At 35.9% G+C, this 20,308-nt stretch overlaps 1 protein-coding gene across 2 annotated transcripts in view; it reads left to right on the forward strand.

The window, feature by feature from the left end:
- The window catches only part of YAF2 (YY1 associated factor 2), a 34,904-nt gene extending 15,908 nt beyond the window's left edge, over positions 1-18,996 (forward strand). The window contains exons 3-5 of one of the 2 annotated variants that reach the window (XR_012623604.1): positions 7,256-7,408; positions 9,861-10,200; positions 12,033-18,996. Coding sequence is in view for 1 of the 2 variants with exons in the window: in XM_074827434.1 (XP_074683535.1) it covers positions 7,256-7,408; positions 9,861-10,098 (391 nt within the window). In the remaining variant the exon portion in view is untranslated. Of the gene's footprint in view, positions 1-7,255; positions 7,409-9,860 lie in introns of both variants that reach the window. The other variant, XM_074827434.1, reaches the window with a different exon arrangement.
- The last annotated feature ends 1,312 nt before the right edge of the window (positions 18,997-20,308 follow it).

Consider the following 20,308-nt stretch of genomic DNA (forward strand, 5'->3'; position numbering starts at 1 on the left):
TAAACTTTTAATGTTGTTTGAATTGTTACAGTAATAATACATTCCTGTGCATCACCTTGTCAGAACTGCCTGCAGGAAGGCTCCACAGTAAAGTTGTTTTCTGTCAAAAGTTACTGAGCATTTGCAGTGGCTTAAGAGTGCCCATAGCTGGCTACTGCATATCAGCTCATCTGTGATGCTTTATTTATATTTCTATAGATCCATGGGACACATCTTATATGGAAGTCAGGGGACAACAGAGCTGTCAAAAGAAGCAAGCAGTGTAATTATAGGTAGATGAAAGAAAAGCTTCTGTAATTAAAGTAAGGATGAGTGCTTGAACAAAAATTTCTAGCTATCCAAATAGAAACCGGCCGAATTTCAGCACGTCTTAAAGTGGAAGTTGCATAAGCTTGTATATATAGGATAAGATAGAAGGAAAAATCCAAGGGGTATTAATCAGACAGAAAGTAGAGGCATTGTCATGATGATACTCTACCAGTCATATTTCTTTGTGACTGTCAGAAATGCATAATTTTGGAAAGGTTGCCTTGTAAGCAGTTGTCCTTCGTAAGTAATAAACAAAGAAGGAGGTGGAGTACAGGAAAACTTGCAGTGGTTTGAGGAGCTGACTGACTTTCTCTGATGCCTAGTGATTAGTTCTAGGTATTTTTTCCTAGAAACTGACTGAGCTTATGTTTTGCCTGAAGATACTTAATTGGGAACGTCTGACTTTGATTTTAGAGTTTCTACTACCTTGGTCAGAACTGTGACAAGCATTCTGGGTTTAATCCATAGTGCATCAGCATACTCTGTGTTTATAATGCAGCTTTTGAAATAAACAACTTCCAAGACTTCCCCAAGGAGACATCATTAAAAAAACGATGTGTGGAGTTTTTAAAGGCCAAAGCATTTCTTTTTTTTCTACTGATCCTATTCTTCAGCAATCAGCTTCACAAGTTTGACCAAAGATGACTTATATAAATGGATTAGTTACTGCTTATAAGGCCTTTTGGCAATAGCAATTTTGATAATTCTTGAAAAACACTGGAGAGTAAAATTCAGGGCACTGATTGACTAGATTACTGGTTTCCAAAGAATAAGTTCTGCCATGCCTTGCATGGGGGGGACAGAACAGATTGAAGAAGTGTGAATGGAACTGATGTTCAAACCCATGCTGGACTCAAAATGAGTCCTGTACAGTGAGGACCTTAAAGCAACAAGAAGTAGAGTAGAAGATCTGGCAATTTACACAAACCTGGAAGCATTTATTCTGCCCTCCTGAATCACCTGAAAGGGAAGAATACTTCGTATTCTTCTTCTTTTTATTCTTTCTATTTATTCTTCAAATTTAAAGGGTAATGGGGTTTTTTTTCATTTTTGAGGAAAGGGTTTGGTGACCAAGGGCAAAACAAAATCAGTAAGGTTTCTGTTCCAGATATTTACAACCTCTCTTTCTTGAGGGATGAATCTGCTGTCTTGAACAGAAGGTCAACGTCTCCCTGCAGGGAAGAGAAGTTTAGATAAATGGTACTGTTTAAGGATTAGGGGTGCCTTTGAATAAAAACCTCTTTAAGTCTCTGAAACCTGTTTTCTTTTTTTAAAGAGGTGATGATCTTTTACAGTGGAGGAAAGGAGAAAATTTGTGTGCAAAGTTGAAATTATGGAATGTATGGGATACCGTATAGAGATTCTACGTAAAAGCAGGCAAAGATTTTTGAAGAAATACCACAGGCTTTGTTTTGCTCAGGAGCTGGTCTTTTCTAGGAATGAAAATATGATAGGAGATAAGATACTGCTGATCTGCCTGAAAGCTTGAACTGTTCTGATAAAGAAATGATTTCTGGATATAATCATTACCTGTTCTGTTTGACAGTATGAACATCATATCTGTTTCATTGAATCCTTCTGTCATTCAAAAGGTAGCTGCTTCATATCTGGAAGAGAAACTTGAGTCCACGAACCAAAAATAGATCAATACCATATTGGGCAGCTACAACATAACATTCTTCTGTAGGAATAGTGCTTCATGGGCAATTTCTTCCTGATATCTAGGGTGGGGCAAGATGTGTCTAATTTCATAGGAAACCAGGGAGTAAGAGGAATTCGAAAACAGATTTGTATCAGCTTATTGATAGGTAAGTAAAACTGGTCTAGAGTATTGCTTTAGTTATTGGAGGAAAAGTATGGCAAGTAAAGTGACCAGAGCCCAATAGCAGACTTAAATGTCTGGCTTAATGTGGTATTCTGAAAGTGTTTAGATACGCATTATATCTTTAGATATAATCTACCATTCCAGACAGGATAAGCCTCCAGTGAGAGCTTTTTGTCTGAATTGAAGCCAGGAGGTGGATGGACTGAGAAGAGGAAAGGGAAGGAAAGGATCATATTTGAATGGAAGCTCTGCTTGGCAGATATTATTCTGGATCCAGGTTATCTGTTGAAGAACATCTTTCAGCTTGATTGAAAGCTGAGGTGACAGCATGTCCTTAATTTAGACCTGTTCTGTTAAGATTGGGAAATTGTAATTTTAATACTCCTGCAGTAGTAAAATATAAAAAGCAGAAGAGATTTGGCTTCAAGGAGGAGTGTGCCTTTGAGTATGTCTTCTATTCTGCAGAATATCTGAACTCTATAAACTGCACGTTATAGATGACAATGCACTTTTCCCACAACAGGTTGAAAAGGTGTATGTATTCAGCACAGATTTAATTATATCATCTAGCTTTCCATATAGAAAAGCATAGGTTATGTTCCAAGATGTGTGGATACTGGAAGGTACTGGTTTTATGTGGACCAGTCCAAGTCCAGTATGGTTCACACTGAATCAAAACTAAGGTGTTGTCTGCTCCATTGGACTCTTGATGTCTCTGCACCGTACTTCTGAGCAGTCGTATTTGCTTCGCTGCACTGTGTGCTGCTCAGCAGTCTTACTTGGTTGGCTTTGCATGTTCAGGATATGCAGCACCAAAATGAATGGATCTTCTCTGAACCCTGCACACAGGGATGCATCATGCTGATGCAGGACTCACTTGAGATGTAGGTAGATTTGGGGTTGGTTCATGGAAAAACTGTCACAGTTGTCCACATCACGCTCTTTGTTTACAGACTGTAGTGGATGGACCCTAGAGCTTGTTTGACAGATAACTAGCTCAGGTCTGTCAGAATTTGAGCTCATACTCTGAGTAGTGCAGGAGACATTAGACTGCTTTATGGGCTCGTAATGGCTGTAGCAGCAGCACTGGGCAAATGTAGTTGTGTTCTGTATAAATTAAATAAATTCAGCCAGACCCCAAGATGCCTCAGCATTAAGCCAGTTTGGTTGTCTGCATGTTTGGTGCACAACTCGGGCAACAGAGTTTACTGTACTTCTGCTGCATATGTTGATTATTAGTATTGTACATAGACACTTTTTTGTTTATTTCTATTTTCAAAACAGTCCTGCTTTGTTGTAATGAGACCAAGTTATTCACCATATCAAATTGATAAAAAATCTTTTTACATAGATTATTGGTGAATAGCAGGTGAGGGAAATTAAGGAAGCATGTACTGCTGCAAGATGTCCAGAATGACTTCTGAGCAGGAAGGTATTGTGTTGAGCTCTGGGGGAGGGAAATGACTTGGGGCAAAAGTTCCAGATATCATTTGGTCTAGTGCACTGCGTGTATACTTGAATGAGTATTTTTCATCTCTAGACATGCAAATTGCTATGCTAGAAAGCTTTTTTTTTTTTTAAAGAATGCCAACAACGAAAACTAGTCCAGCCTTCTCAGTATTAAATATTTGCTCCCTTTGAGAGCATCAGTGTTGAATGAGTTTCTGCACAGAAAAACTAAATGGACAAGTCTCTGCAGCCTTTGTAAATATACCCTCTAAACCAGCAGCTAGATCAAATCCTGTAAGATAAAATGTAGTCACATCCTGCAACAAGGAGAATAGAGTTAAAATGATGACATCCTTGTCGTTTAGCATTAATGGGAATTGTAGGGAAGACAAGCTATATCCTTGAATGTTTGTATTACTGTCTGTTGGTGTTTTAAAAAACAAAAATTTTAGTTTTCCTTGTTTTTTAAAGGAGAGTACGAAGTGTATGTCTGTATGCAGGACCTTGAAAGCAACATTAGAATTAGATAATTAATAAAACCATAATGGATGAGGTTGGAATAGAAATGTAGGTTAGGAGTATGGCTGATCTTAACTTAGAAGAAAGGTAACACTGACTGTAAAGCAAAACTAAGTGATAGAGAAGGAGAGGCATAATATTTGGAGCTGTGATGTGTAGTGATCTCTTGGAAGCTCAGTAAACCAGTTTGTTAGTATGGCTGCAGTGCTTAGGGCCTAAACCATAAAGTTCACCTCTGTTGGAAAGAATTGATAGCTCTTATCTTTTGTAATAGTGTATGCCTCTTGATTAGTGTTCCACTTAAGATGACTGAAGTGAGATTATTAGATAAAAATACAAAGTTTTGAGGCGATGACTAAGCAATACGTATTGTATTTATGAATGTTTCTGCCTGTAGTTCTGGATTGCTCAGTTGTAAAGTCACTCCCAGTGTTAGAGGCAAAAATACTTGTAATCATAATGCAGAAGTTTGTAGAGCTTCTTTCTAAACACCAGTTAGCTCAGGTGCTTTTGAATATGCTCAAAAAGCAAATTACCATAATATATTAATGAAATAAAAGGCAGTGTTAACATTTTCTGTATCTACTTAATCTGTTGCAGCCTATTACAGGGAGTCTTTAACGAACTAGTTTTGAAAACCAGTAATTTAAAATGTTGTATTTTGGCAAATCATCAAAATCAATTTCCTGTTACAGGAATAGTGTTTTCTTACATTTATCTTCTCAGAGAAGGCTTTCTTGCAGTATTAATTCCTTCATACTTAAATGACAACACTTGATTTAGCTACTGCTAAATCATGAACAATTCTATCAGGTTAAAGCTTCATAAGTGGTAAAGTTATCTCCTGAAGCCTGCATGGCTTGCAAAGTGTGTGGTTGCAGTTCAGTAGCCTCTTTTGAGTACCTGGGGGAAAAAAAAATCGAATGTTTGAAAGACACTCTTAGTTTTGAGAGATGTGAATTTATTTTTTTCTCAATTTTTTTAATACAGAAACATTGAACACCTCATTTAAGAAATCTGGAAGTGACAAACCAGATAATAACTTCTAGAACATAGCTATAACTAATAGACAGTTATAGAAATAATTGACAGCAAAAAGATGGATGTTTAATAAGGACGAATAAAATAACTGAGTAGAATTCCTTGTCACAGCAAAATCACATAGAACCTCTTGATTAATTTTTAGTGCATCTTCTCAAACATGATTTCTCTGTGGGGTTTTTTTTTGTCTTAACTGACTTCTGTTCCTTCTGGCAAAGATATTTTTTGTCAGCCTCAGTTGTTTTATGGTACTAGAAACAGAAGTTCTAAACCTAGGACTTAGTTCTAAGCTTAATTTCCCAGCTGTACTCTAATAGAAACTATCTAGTTTGCCCTCAGGAACTGAAATTGTTGTGAATTGAGAACTCCTAAAATAGGTGGCTAAGAATTTTTTTCCCTCTACCCCTTTTTAACAAGTTTTCATGATCATGGTGTTGTCCACAGCCCTGGGCAATAATTAATTCTGTGTCAAGAAGTTCAGTACTGTCTTACTTCATAAGTAGCATGGCAGATTATTCTCTCAGGTCACTATGTAGTAATGATGTGATTGTCACTTGGCTGTCACTAGAAGTATTAACTCCCTGTATCCCTATTTGCTGAAGCAATCTTCAATTCAAGACAGATTATCAGCTTTGTTTGTGTCACAGGTGTTTTCCACCTGAATTGATAAGCTTGTGCATCAATTAGGCCTTGGTGGTTCTTGCTTTGTTATGAACTACTGTGACAAAAGGTCAAAACAGTTTTGAGACAAGTTTTCTTAAGAAAGGACTATGTACTCTGTTAATATAAACAATTGTAGTATGTCGAGTAATTTCAGTGATTTTTGGACTCTACTGTGTGTTTTCTAAGGTCCTAGTTGCAATGCTCTCCTGAAAAGCATGTAGTCGTGTATTTACCAGTTGATATAAGCTGGGTAGTTTTCCCGAAGTGATCCATTGCTGATCTTCATCTCTTCATGAGTTAGCATGGGCTTAGTTCATGAGTGGCTATGCGGTAGTCTAGTTTTTACCCCGAAGTTCTATTGTGTTGACATTTTTAATAGTCTTTATTTTTACTTTTATTCATTAAGAACTTGCTGTGAAGTTTCATGAAATCTCAGCTGGTTTATATTAACTGCGTTTCCCACACTTTATGGATTCTTGTAACTCGGCTTTCACTCTGTAACATGAACTATTGCAATCATTACTGAAGATATAACTCGTTAATGGGAGCTGCCTTGATTTTCTGCTTTTGCTATTTTACTTGTCACTTCACCTAAGCAAGAAGTGCCAGTAGCATGATCCTTTGGGTTGGGATAAATAAATACACGTAAGAGCTGATAGCTTCTGTTGCTCTAATAACTGCTTTGTATTTTCAGAGTATCACAGTGCATATAAATTGTGCTTTTTCTATTTAAAAAAATCCCAACACCCCACAACAGAACTAACAAAAACTTAGCAGGGTAAACATTCTTTTGGAGAAGAAATTTGCATCTTCAAAGTCTTAATAGAATCACAGAACCTTTTTATATGTCATAACTTGAAATGTCTTAATTCCAAAATCTCAAAATAAAGACTTGATTAAATGATAAAACTTGATAAAAATTATATACAACAGGATTTGTCATTCTTTTCAATGAATTTGAGCTGAAAACACTTAAGTTTTACTCTGTAAGGCTAACAGTGGCTTTAGCTCTAATACCTGAAAGGTCAGCTTTTTCCTTTTTGTGATATGGATTATATACGTCTGTATTGGAGTACACTGAAAACAGACCCATTCATCATTTGAGAGGGCTGGGAGTGGGTGCTAAAGTATTCCCTCTGGAAGCTTCATCTTTTGGAGTTCATTCCATGTAGGTCTCTGTCTGGATATGACAACTGGGAGAATAAGGCACATTGCAGTCTTGTCTCTAAATCCTTAAAGAAAAAAAAAATAAATCTCATTTGTTGAAAATTAAAGTGAAACAAAAGGCTGTAATGGGTTTAAATTTGATATGCTATTTAATGAAGTATTAGCAGCAAGATAAGTTTTAGCAGTATTTCTTTTTACAGTGATTGTTAATAAGTGAAGTATAGAGAGTTTGAGACTTGTAAAGTCTAAGCATTATGTGTGTCTATATATCTGTGCACACAGGAAACCTCGACCTGTCTCTCAGCTGGTTGCACAACAGGTTCCTCAGCAATTCGTGCCCCCTACACAATCAAAGAAAGAGAAAAAAGACAAAGTAGAAAAGGAAAAAAGTGAAAAGGAAACAACAAGCAAAAAGAACAGTCATAAGAAAACCAGGTAAAACTTTTAGAAACTTTTGCAGTATTGGTAAAATATAATTTAGAAAAGAAAATAAGAAAATGTTCTGCAATTTTACTACTCTGTAAGTGCTGTGGCAAACTCTTTTGACAGTAAGGCTAAATATTTGTGTGTGAAATTTCATCGGTTTAGGATGCCTATAAAATGTGAAGAAAACCTGCAGTTTGTAATTTTGACCAGAAGATGGAGACCACCTGAATACAGAGAGAAAAACTTGGGTATTTTTGGTAAGGGTTACAGATGTATTTCTCACACCATACAAAACTGTAGATAGGCAAACAGATGATACTAATCTCTGGAAAAGAGAGGGGACAGGAGTGACTAGTCTTCATGCAAAATTATTAGGAGAGAGAGAGAACCAGTACCAGACTGCAGAAGAGTGGGAAAGTAACATGGTCATTGCTATCCTTGCAGAACTGGAATAAACTTTGAAGGGCTGAACTAGGGTATAAATTAATGTGACAGGATAAGGCATGTACATTACCTAGTGATAAAAATCTCTGTGCTACATCTGGGATGCTGAAGGAAACCTTGGACTCTTGAAACTGAGAACATGAAATATTACAGTACAGACAAGCAGTTGTAAAAGCCTTGATCTTACTGTAAGACCAGGTGGAAAGAAGATGCAAACTGCAAAACAAAAGCAGCAAGTTTAACCCCTAAATTATCACAGTCTAAGCATAAAGTTATTGTAGCAAGAATGCTGTGCCAAAAAAGCTGAGACATTTACAAGGCATGTAGTCTAATCAAATGTGGGAGGAACTATTGATTTTTTTTTTTTTTTTTTTTTAAGCATTCCAGAGTAGTCCAGCCAAGGAAGATCCTTTGGGATTAGTTATGCAGAGAAATAGCAGATGCTTCTCTTGTGCCTGAAATAGGATCATCAGGATCAGAACTGGAGAGAGATTGAGAGTCAAGAGAGAACAGTCATTAAGAAAGTCATGGTTTAAGGATTAAGGACACTGAGGTGTCCTTTTTTCTTTCCTTTTTTTTTTTTTTGTAATACTCAAATTTACTAGCTTACCTCATGCAGCTGCAGTACTTCAGTTATGAAGGACTTGAAGTTAACAGTGAGTTTTAATTAAGCTAATTAAATATTATAAATTGAAATACTGATGGTTGAATTGCAAGAATACATTAAAACTGCAAAAGTGAGGTAGGGAATGAGGGAGAACATCTGAAAAAACTCAAATTTAAAGCAATACCAGTATTGAGATTTGCATCAAGAATTGCTATTTGAAATAACTAGGCTACTTTTTAATGCTTCAAACAGACAAATTTTTCACAGAATTGATTCGTTAGGTAGGATAACAAGTTAAGAATGCTTGATTAGATTAAGCAGATTTCTTCAGTATCCTTTGGGAAAAGGATATCCTTTTCTCTGCTTTAAAACTTGTACATTATTGTTGGAAACAACCATAAAAATCTGCATGAATGCTCAATGTGATTAATAAGCTTCAGGCATGGCACTTAGGCAGGTTGATAATGCTGAATTTTCCTCTCTATTCCTGTGTTAGAGAGCAGCAGATTTTCAGTCTTCTCTTAAATTCTTCAGTCATGCTACTTCAGCCTCAGGGGAAAAAGATGTCAAAGCCTGTCTCTATTCTAGTGGAGGAAAGGCATTAAGAGTTTCAGCTGAAGTGACTGGGAACCAATTGTACTTCAAACAAAGTCAGATGATAGGGTAAAGGTTAGGGCTTTGCTGTTAGCACACCTGCTAACATGTGATGTCATTAATTGAAAGTACTTTATGCTTGTCACTAGCAAAAATATGATGTTCTTTTTGTTGTAAAATCAAACAATTGAAAGATTAGATGGAAGAGACTTACCCTATCAACACTGAGTAATACTCACCTCTGTGCATAGTTTAAATCACAGCATATGCCAGGAATACCAGACTTATACTGTGAACACAAACTCCAGCTCAAATAATGTATTAGCAGTCCTAGGGAGGTTTTGGAATGAAGTAATACCTGCTGCAAGTTAATGCTATCTGTGGTGTTGAATTCAAAAGACATCTTAATTATTGAACATCATTCTCTACTTAGAATTGTTGCTTAAGGCTGCTGCAGAGATGGATGCTTTTCTGGATCAAATTTATAACTTCCTATAGCCACAATAAAGAAAGAATTTTTAAAAGTAAAAACCTTAACATGTGCAACACATCCATATTGCTGCACAGTTACATTATTTATAAGGTCAACTTTTAATCTTAGGAGAAGGTAAGGTGTTATGTTCAGCTATTTTAATGTAAAACATACTAGGAAACACTCCACCATAAATACTTGTGGTACATTGTTTTCCAGTGTATTTACCTGTTGCACATAGCAGTCTTAGATACACATGTATGTTCTCCAGAGCTCCTAAAAAGTAGGAGGAAGACAAGGTAATAAGATGATGTGTGTTTAATACAATTACTTGCTTTATTTAGGCCAAGATTGAAAAATGTGGATCGAAGTAGTGCTCAGCATTTGGAAGTTACCGTTGGAGATCTGACAGTCATAATTACGGACTTTAAGGAGAAAACTAAGTCACCACCTGCTTCCAGTGCTGCTTCTGCAGATCAACACAGTCAGAGTGGTTCTAGCTCTGACAACACAGAGAGGGGAATGTCCAGATCATCTTCACCCAGAGGAGAAGCGTCATCACTGAATGGGGAATCTCATTAAAGTTTATTTCCTCCAGTTTCTTTAGTCTCTTCAAAACATGCAAATACAGAACTTCTGTCACCTATTACCACATTTTCATGACAGACTATTCATGCACAATTGGTATGTTGACTGGAACATAATTTATGCAGTTTTAAAAAAAGAAAAAAATTCAGTGGTAGAAACAGTAATTTAAATGCAATTTACAAATGCTTACAAAGCATTTTCAGACCAACTTTTTAATCTTCATGTGTAAAGGTGCCATGAAAATGTGGTTTGAATGTTCATTATGCAGTGTTATTGGTAAGTCCATTTTCACTTTTAGTTTAGTGAGTTCTAACACAACTCTTGGAGTCTCTACTATTGGCATGTACTGAATATAAATTTTTATAACATAGTTCAAGCTGCCTAAATATGTATTACTTGAGAATTGTGAAACATAGTTATATGTATGCAAGTCAAAGATCAACTTAATCAACTATTGCTGCAACAGAATTTTCATAATAATTATCTTCTTAAAAACACCTGCTGGTACTTGGTGTGGAAAATAGGAAAAATGTTATTAAATAAAACATTTGTATGAATTTTTGCCAATGTTTGACACATTTTACTAGATTACTGTTACTGAATTATGTTGATGGTTTTACCAATATTTTTTCACACTTAAAACACTTATTGTAATGTTTACAAGCAAAATAGAAAACACATTCTAAGCATTGATTGGTTAACCTTACAGTTCAGGTAAAGTACTACATGGTCACTGTACACTGGTATTCTATGTTGAGTAACAAATATTGAATCTCAGATGATGATGCATTTGGCAAAAACTAACATTTGGGATTATGAAAGTTTGAAAAAGCTTTAAAAATAACAGAAGTGCAGTTCTCATTTCTGCTTAGTGCTGTTTCTTTGCCCCAAATTTATCTAGTGTCATATAGTCACTTCATTGTTTCATTACAGGAATATCAGATGTTGCACAAGAATAAGGAAATAACAATCCTATTAATTTTTTGTTCCTGAATCAATTTCTTTAATCGTGATTTGGCCTACTAGAATATATTATGTCATAAATCATATGAAAAACTCAGTACCCTACTTTATGGCATAAACTGTCACCATTCATGCACTTAGCAATATACTGATACAGAGCAGAACTATTTACAATCCCATCTGGTATTATTTAAAAGTACCAATAAAATATTTTTGTGAATACAGATTTTGCATTTTTGTTTACAACCAATAAGTGTTTTGATACACACATACATTCTGTGTATAGATTTCAAATTATAGATTCAGGTTCAGTACAAAAGTCCATTTAGCTCCTTTTAGTGAGGTAGTCCACTTACACTCCTGTGATTCTTTTCTTTTTCATTCAAAGTAAATATATTTTTAAGCCCATGTAAAAGTTGGATGGACCTTCTTGGTAGTGAATCCAGCCCCAGATTATTACCAACATATGATATGTCTTCTTAAACAGCTAAAACAATGGATTTTTGTAGCCCCTGACAATTGTGATGTTTGGTGGTTTCTTGTAATAATGTATTTTTCTGTTTTTAATGCAGTACTTCTACAGGCACAATGGTACTGTTCTATTTTGTAAGATGCTAGTTGTGAAATACAGTTAGTTGCATAAAATGAAAGTCTGATGTGATATCTGAGAACATACATACCTCATTCCTTGGTGTTGCTGTTTAAACTTTTTAGACATCAAATGTTAATTATAGGCTATTTCAGATGGATAACTACTGACCTGCTTATTATGTATTCTGCTTTATCTTACTAAATAGGATGTCTGTTCATTGCCGTTACCTGGCCAAATCTTAGTATCTGTAAAACAATACATTTTAAGGTTCTTAAATGTTTTGGGGGCTGGGCTGGTATTCAGAATAACATACACTAGTTTTTAAAAGAAAAATACATGCTTCTCAACTTTATTTTTTATATTTTATTTTTAGGTGGGACTATTTGCAGAATGTACTGATGTAATGGATTACAAGAGAGCTGAAACTGTTTAAAAGTAAGCAGTTTAATGATAGCAAATCTCATCGCAAGATGTTTTATGAAATGTGTTTCTAATTTAAAATGTAATGAATGCTAACACATTTCAGAATTCTTTGCAAACAAATAATAATCTATTACCAGTAGTTCACTAAATGGGAAACGTATTTTCATTTAACTTTATGTGAATAAACCACCCAGCGCTGCCAACAAGAGGTCTCTTTGTATCTTCGGAAATAAGTAGCCATTTGGTTTGGAAGGAAGGAAGGATGGAGTGGATTTTACTATGATTCAACTGTCTCTAGAGAATTATCTTGAACATGTGGTACAAGTATGGTTATAACCAAAATGAATGCAGAAAGGTCTCACTGTTCTTTATGGAATATGACATAGAAAAGCAATTTCTAACCACAGATACAACACAAATCAGCTAGGATCTAAAAACTGAGCTGTGGTAGTTTTAACTGAACAATTACATTGCCAGTGTTTACATTGCAATGATGCCTGTTTTGGCATTAAACAAAGTTAAGATCATTTTTGCCTGTTTGTGATTAAAGGGTTGTGACAATACTGACAGCAGAGTAGACAAATTCTAAGTAGAATATGGCATTTGACTATGTTCTTAATGTTATAATTTAAATGAACTTTCATAATTTCTAAATAATTTTGACTTGTAGTAATCCTAAGTCCTTTTTCTAACTGTAAATATATTTAAAAGCATCCTTACTCCATTTATAAAAAGTGAAAATTTAATGTTGTAATGTGTTTTGATTAGCTATTTTTCTCTGTGACTGTTCTCTGAATAAGAACTGTTATTTGTTAAAACTATATATGCACCAGTCTTCAACAGCCATACATCCTGGGTTGTTCATGAAATGGTGACCCAACAAAGACAAGTGTGATAGTGTTCCATGTAAATGAGTTCCTTTATGTGCTGATTGATTGTCCAGTTTCAGAAAGGAAAAGGGGGGAGAAATGGGGGGAAAACAAAGTATAAATAGTTCATTGATAAAGTGTACAATAATTCAGTCTCTTACCTTCCTAACTAATTATAGGTGGTATAAGAAAAAGAACAAATACACAGTTGTAGACTATGATACTTTTTTCCTAAATGTCAGTCTATATATTGGAGATAAAAGTTTTTCTACTTAGTAGCAGGTTAAATTATGTCATATAAAATCTTGATTCTAACAGAAGCAGTAGTAAAAAAAATAAATTACATTAAAAATTTTAAAATTCTTGATATTAAAAGTCTTAAGATTAAGACAACGACCGAAGTTTTAACCTGTTATATGTTGCTCTAGATATCTGATGTTTTGAGGCGTAGATTGTAAAATCTCAAAAATGGTTTGATTTTATCATTTGTACACTTTTTTTTAATATTATGGATAGCACATTCTTAGGTAGCTGTGTAAGATAGAATGCTTTTTATAATTTGTTTCCACCAGTTCACTATAGTGTTCAGGCAGGTCTTCTAAACTTGACACAACTGTATGGCTCTGCATCCTGGATTCTTTGATTTTTCTTTCCTGTCTCAAAAGCCTGACAATTTCCCACATTATGCTGATTTATTATGCTTTTGTTATATAGGATGGATTTGGCATGGAACTGTCTATTGTCTACTTTTTATGTACATCCAGGGTTCTTTAACTGTATCTGCTTGGGTTTTTCTGTGACATGCCTTTATTTGACTCTGCTCTCTACTAGGGAGTCTGGGTATACTTCCTTTCAAATATCAGAAACTATATGGAACTAGAAATTCAATTTAATTTCTCCGAAGGCAGCAGCAAGTACTGTGTTTGTAGTAAATTTGGCCTGTGCTTACTCAGGAATAAGATAGGCAAGATAAAAAGTTAATGCTGGTTTTGGCTAGTGGACCAGTCACATATGGTATTTTGCAAATGCATACTTCTATCTTAATGTTAGGATTTGGGTGTGCTAGAAGTACAGTTTGAGCTTTTGAAGGTTTTTCTTACCTGAAATTATGCCCTGACTTATGTCAAAGCAGTTTCAATTTGAAAGGGCTCAACTTCACAAACTAGCAAAAGCTGTACAGTAAAATCAGTCAAACTGAGGAAGCTCAGTTGGTTTTCTTTTGTACTGTCCAAGTTTTAACAAGAGGAGATGCTGTTAAAAGAGACTTAAGAGATTTGTCTAAGACAACAATCAGATACTGAGTTTAGTTTGATACCTAAAGAAGAACCCATGTTTTAATAAGAATTAACAGGATTTAACTACTAAATTAAAATTAGGAGAGTACTTCACAAGTTATTTACAAATCAGTGCTTCAAACAAATGTCTAGAATGAACTCAGTGGTGCAACAGCAATGGGTACTGCATGCTTGCTAGTAAATGGTATTATCCAACAGCAAGTGATGTTTAAGTGACTTTCCTAAGACATTACACAAGAAGATTGTGATATGTCTGTGAACAGGGCCATGGGGTTCAGGTGTCATCTCCCTCCCTGCCTAAACTATACCATTGGATTCAGTCAAAGAAATTGCAGCAAACATAAATTAGTTTCACATCCTAGAGTCTGAGTAATGCAGGAGCTGTTTACAGCTGTTGTTTAACTGTATTAGTGAAAATTAATTCAAATGAGCCACCATTGTATCCCTTGGGAGATGTTTTTGATAATAATCTTGCCCCGTTTATTATGGGAAACGGATAAGTCATCTGAAGGAATTTGCTCTATCCACTGACAGAGAAGATTTTAAGAGTTGTGGACTTAAGAGGTGGTTTTAGAAGTATTGTTTGCTTTCGTTGTTTAATGGACACAGGAAGTTTTAGCTGCACTTTCAAGAAGTTAACCATGGAAGATGAAGGGCAAAAGCATACTCCATAGTTTAAATGAGTATTACTAAGAATGATCACAAGAGATTGCTGTACCATTTTGGGGTTTGTTACATTACAAAATGGTAACATTATCTAATCACTCCTTGTCCCATATGTTTAAAAAGAAAATTACCTCCAGACAAAATTTTGTTCCAGTAACAATAATTTAAATAATCGTTTGAAAATTTTAATTATTTTGTGGAAAGTATGGCATATCTTGACAGTGGTCAAGAGCAGGAAGCCCTTCAGGACTACATTTTCTGGATCTGGGCCACCTGGAAATGTGTAATTTTTAATTACACTCTTCTCTGAGTGATCTTAGTCAAAGTGCTTGCAAAGTGAACAACCTCCCTTAAACTTTAAGATTTTAAGAAATGTGGCTTTAGACCAATGGAGCTCTAATTTACAATGAAGTTATTGAGAAGACAACTGAGGAAAAGAGAGCATTAATCTATTTTTGGATAACTTGCTAAGCATGTGCTCATAATTTTCTTCTTCTGTATGAAGAAGTATACAGAAGAAGGAAATACATGTAACCAGGTCTAATGAAATTTGGCTCTTTACCCCCTTCCCAAGCTCACTAGATTCTACAAACTACAAATTCTGTTTGGTTCAAGGGCAGTTGCAGGTACTTTGTCGCTAGAAAAGGATGGAGTTGTTCAGTCACTTAGCATCTGTTAGTTAAGACAAGGGGTCAGGCCAATTCTACTTTCTGAATACCCACATCGGGAATACAGAGATCTAATTTGCTATTTATATGCATCTAATATATAACCACCATCCATGAATAATCTATTTCAAGCTGATCCTTCTTTGCACAGAATAAATCAAAATGCTTCAATGCCAAGCCCAGTTCCTGATGGCACAGATCTCTGAGCAAGAAAATCTGCCGTCTGACTGATCATCTCTTACTGTAACAGCCTTCAGCTGTGAATTAATCTCTGCAAGGGAAATATCTTGAGGTTACATGTATTGAGTATCGTTACTCTGACCTCTGAAAGAAACACATTCCTTCTCCCTTTTTTTTTTAAAGTATATCTATAGTATAAGTGGATGCAGTGAGTTTGAAATAATTTATTATGCCTGCTTTTTTAAGTGGGGAACTTGGCTGCTATTTCCAGTTCTTCAGCTATATCTTGGTTTCTGTAAGACCAACAATGGTATGTGGAGGTTAGAGGTCATTATCAATTTTGTCACTGTTGTCCTTGTTCAGTAAGTCAATTATATAGAAACAAATTCTTGCTGAGGAAGCCTACACCGATCCTGTACTGTTCAAGGATTCTGGCTGAGGTAGCTGGCATTCTGGGATGCTAATTACTGGTCTTCATATCTGCATTTCTGCAAATAGTCTGATTCTATTGCTGAGAGGCTTCCAAACATGGAAAAATAAGCAAAATGCTTTCCAACTGCTGGGGCATAATGTTGCCAAGTAATTTGCAGAACCTGGAGGCTTTTTTTTTGAAAGGTGAAAGAAAACACTCTTGGTGCCAGCTGAAGAAGGAGATCTGAGGAGCATGCACAGTTACTGAGCTCTTTCTCAGTTTTGCTACAGAAATTCTGAGTAGGCAGCTTCTGTTTCTCAAATGTCAAACACCTCCAAAAACCCTCAGTCCAGCAAAAAGACAGAGAATTAAGGTGGGGAGAAGAACAAAGAAAATGTATTTCAGAATAATACCTAGAAAAGTATTCCTTTCTCTGTGTACTGTATTGGAAGTAGGCAGCATCCCACACTTCTTACAGGCATGTGTTGTTTTATAATTCTTGATACCTGTTGGTTCAGTGATTTTTGGTCTAAAGATAGATGTAGGTTTTTGTGAATTTAATAGTAAATACCATGAACTTTTCCACTCTTGGATACAGGTCATTTATTGAAAGGGCAGAAGTTTTGATTAAAGAGCTGGTCAGGAACAAAATTAATTCCTCTTGTACATTTAGACACTACCCAATTTTTTATGGACTACTAGAAAAAGGATAACTTTATGTTGAAAGTTGTAGAACCCAGACTAGAATGGATGTGGCTTCTGAAGAGTTTTGTGGCCAGTAGTTCATATGGCTGTTTTCAGTGATTATTCCACACCTTAGCCCGTTAATCTTGAAGCGTTGGTAGAGCATCCTCACAAACAAATCAGAACTACCAACAGCACTGTCAGATGCTCTTAAAATTTACTAAGTGCCTTATACAGAGCATCACTGAGGCAATGGTTCGATTGAAAGGAAGTTTGATAAAAGATTTACTCCTCTGGATGGAGTCACAGGTTATCAGTTGTAACCAAGGTGATGTTCCTGGTTATAACATACTAGAATCTTATATTTTACTGCTGATACAAGTATCTAATAACAAATAGTCTAGATATTTCTGAGGCTTTCAGTTTGCAAAACATACATTCTTTGGAGGAGATTTTTTTCTTCTAGTCAGCTGTGGTAGCCTGCTGGAATAACACAGAAGTGAATAAAGCTTCTGAGTATTTCTGGATGCTTTCACACTTCTTGGTTTCTTGATCAAGGACAGTATTACCTTCCTTGGGAAGGGGTACATGAGTTGGTTTTATTCATACAGTTTATGTTTATCCAACAGTAGTTTTTGAGGATTTTATTGTCAGAAAAAGGGCTTGTTACTTTGAAAATAAAAGTCTTACCTGCAAGGTGTCTTCCCCAAAATGAGTAAGTGCCTTTTCTGTTCAGACTCTTAGAAGTATTTACTTTGTCAGATTGAATCTGAATGTCCTGGATAAATATATCAATAGTTATTAAGTATTGAGTGTTACCAATGGCTTGAAATCCTTTCAGTGAAAGAACAAGACAGAATGTAAGCCACTTGAATTGAGACCTGATGTTATCAGAAGTTTTATAACTGCACTGAGTAGTATGCTTCTAAGAACAATGTAACTTTTCGGGAACTTGATATTGATAGGAAATAAATATTTATTAAAATAAGTATATTAAATAAATATTTATTTATCAATTTAAGTAAGAGAAAATGTTACACCATGGGGGCAACAGTCTTGCTGTTAGCAGTCCTGACTACTTAATGGAAAGTAAAACTGAGGCCCTGAACTCTGACTGTAAACGAATGTGTGGTTTTTGGTGAGAGATTGGGACTGTGAATCTTGGGTCCACATTCTAATTTAAGTAATTCTTCCTACCTAAGTTTTTACCAATTCTCAAGCAGAAAAGAAAGCATGAGCAGATATCAGTAAGAGGCCCTCTGGTTTTATTGGTGCTGCTTCCTATATCTAGAGGATTTTTTTTAAATTTTTTTTTAAACTTTGCTCAGGACTGGTACAGCTGAAAGTATATTTTCCCTTCATTCTTAAGCCTAGACTTTGAATGGAGTTTCTCTGAGACACTTTTGTAGTGAAATCGTATTCCCTACAAACATTGAAGACAAAAATAAACATCTCCGTGAACAAAAGATTGTGTGTGGCTGTAATTTTTTAATATATGCAAATGTGTATACAAAAATTCTAAAGGCACTGTTGGTCTACACTTAAAAGTCCTCTGTAGTAGTCAGAAAATACAGTTTGCATCATGAGATGCTGCACATTTTCTGTCTGATAAACTATGTTCAATTCCAGTTAAGCACTCCTTAAATAAAGATGACAATATGTTGCATTTAGCCAAGTGTATAGTAACCCATTAGGACACTGCCTTAAACTGACCTCAATTCAAAGACATTATCAAACAATTTAGAATTCTGAAACCTTGGCAGAAAAGCTGAGGGGAAGTGTCTGGAAAGAAACAGTAGGAACAGTGCAAAGATTTTTTTTTCTAGAATAAATGCTACGCAATGGTAATAGAATTGTTTAAAAATGAACAACTCTGTAGTTATTTCATGTTGTTTGATGACATACAGTTGGTTTCAGATGAGAGTAAATAGATGTGTTTGAAGCCCAGAACAGTGACACGTATTGAAATGCCTTCCCCAGGAATAAATTAATACTACTTGCCTGTGAACAATCCGACAAGAAAGCGTTTTTGGTGAAGACTATTGTGGGTGCACTATATTCAATCGTGACTGGCAGCGGGGATGCTTAGGGTGTGTTATGATAAATGAAATAGTAAATAAAATGATTCAGTTGTTCAGAAGCCTTCTCTGAATGTGTTATTTGTACTGCCTAGGAAAAAGTGGAAGAAATGCAAGTGGGTGATTTGGGGGTAAACAGCAGACTTAGGGAATTTGATCTCAAAATGCCAAGAAGCCTCTGCTAATTTATTGGCACAGGTGATTCATTACCCTTTTTGGCTATGATGGAAGTTGAGATACTCCTGGGAATACTGCTTCTGAGGCAAGAAACTGAAAGCATCCATGCTTGCAAATTAAAGTAACAACTGAGGTAAGAAGCTGGAGAAGGCGGCTGTGTCTAAGGCTTCATCTCACTGTATATACAACTAGTCTTTATTACTAAAACAGGTTCTAAAAAATGGTCTGTGTGGATTTTCTCAAGTTATCTTCAAGATACACACGGTCCAGTGTCCAGGTCTCTGAATTGTTTGTCATTTGTGTTGCTTTGCAGCGTGAGGCTAAGATCCCACAAGGCATTCTTGAAAGAAGCTGATTCCCTTGTAAAGACAGTCAGAGTTTCCCATTTCTGTTGCAGGTGACTGAAGTGTTGGCCATGAGTATGTAAACTCATTCTCACTCCGAGGAGGCAGTGTGTGAGGCTGATAGATCCTTAGGTGCAGAATGCTTTTAATGCCACCCTGTAAGTGTTGGTCATAGATCCCGAAGTGCAGGCAGTAAGTGGTGGCGAACTGCTGATGTAACTACCAAGTTTGGTAACAGCAGAAATACTGACTTGTACGAGACTAAATTGGCATCAGATACCAGAATGGGGCTATTGTCACTAATTAAGGGAGTCTACTTACTTATTTTAGAAGAACAGAAGGAATTGAAAAGAGGAGAGCAAGCTGTAAAGCCCTTCTATCACCCTTCTATTAATTTCTTTCCTCTGGTGACTGTTCAGTAAGTCTGCTACACAACTATGGGTCTGAAGATCAAAACAAATGTCAAATTCCACACAAATGTTTTGGCAGCCATGGGGGATCACAACATTCCACTAGGGGCCTGGTGCCTGGAGATAGCTTAGGGCAGGGTCCAATTTTATTCTACCCTTTCCTGACATGAAAAAAAAGAGTGAAAAAAAAAAAAATATTTCAAGCAGGGTTTGAAGTTCTCTTAGATGTTTCAGGCTTGAAGTTTGGTGCAACACAATATCCCAACTACTGAGCAACTCAGCTGCCACTCATGCAGTGGAATAGTTTGAGAACACAATTCTAATGACATCTTGGATAAATCAGTACAATGTCTGCACACTCCAGGGAGTGGCATGGGACTGTGCGAGGTAAGCTGGCTGCTCACCTAATTACTTCCGTGAACTTCAGACATGGCTAAGACTGT

The sequence above is a fragment of the Strix aluco genome, chromosome 5 (assembly GCF_031877795.1).
Source record: "Strix aluco isolate bStrAlu1 chromosome 5, bStrAlu1.hap1, whole genome shotgun sequence".
NCBI lineage: Eukaryota > Metazoa > Chordata > Aves > Strigiformes > Strigidae > Strix > Strix aluco.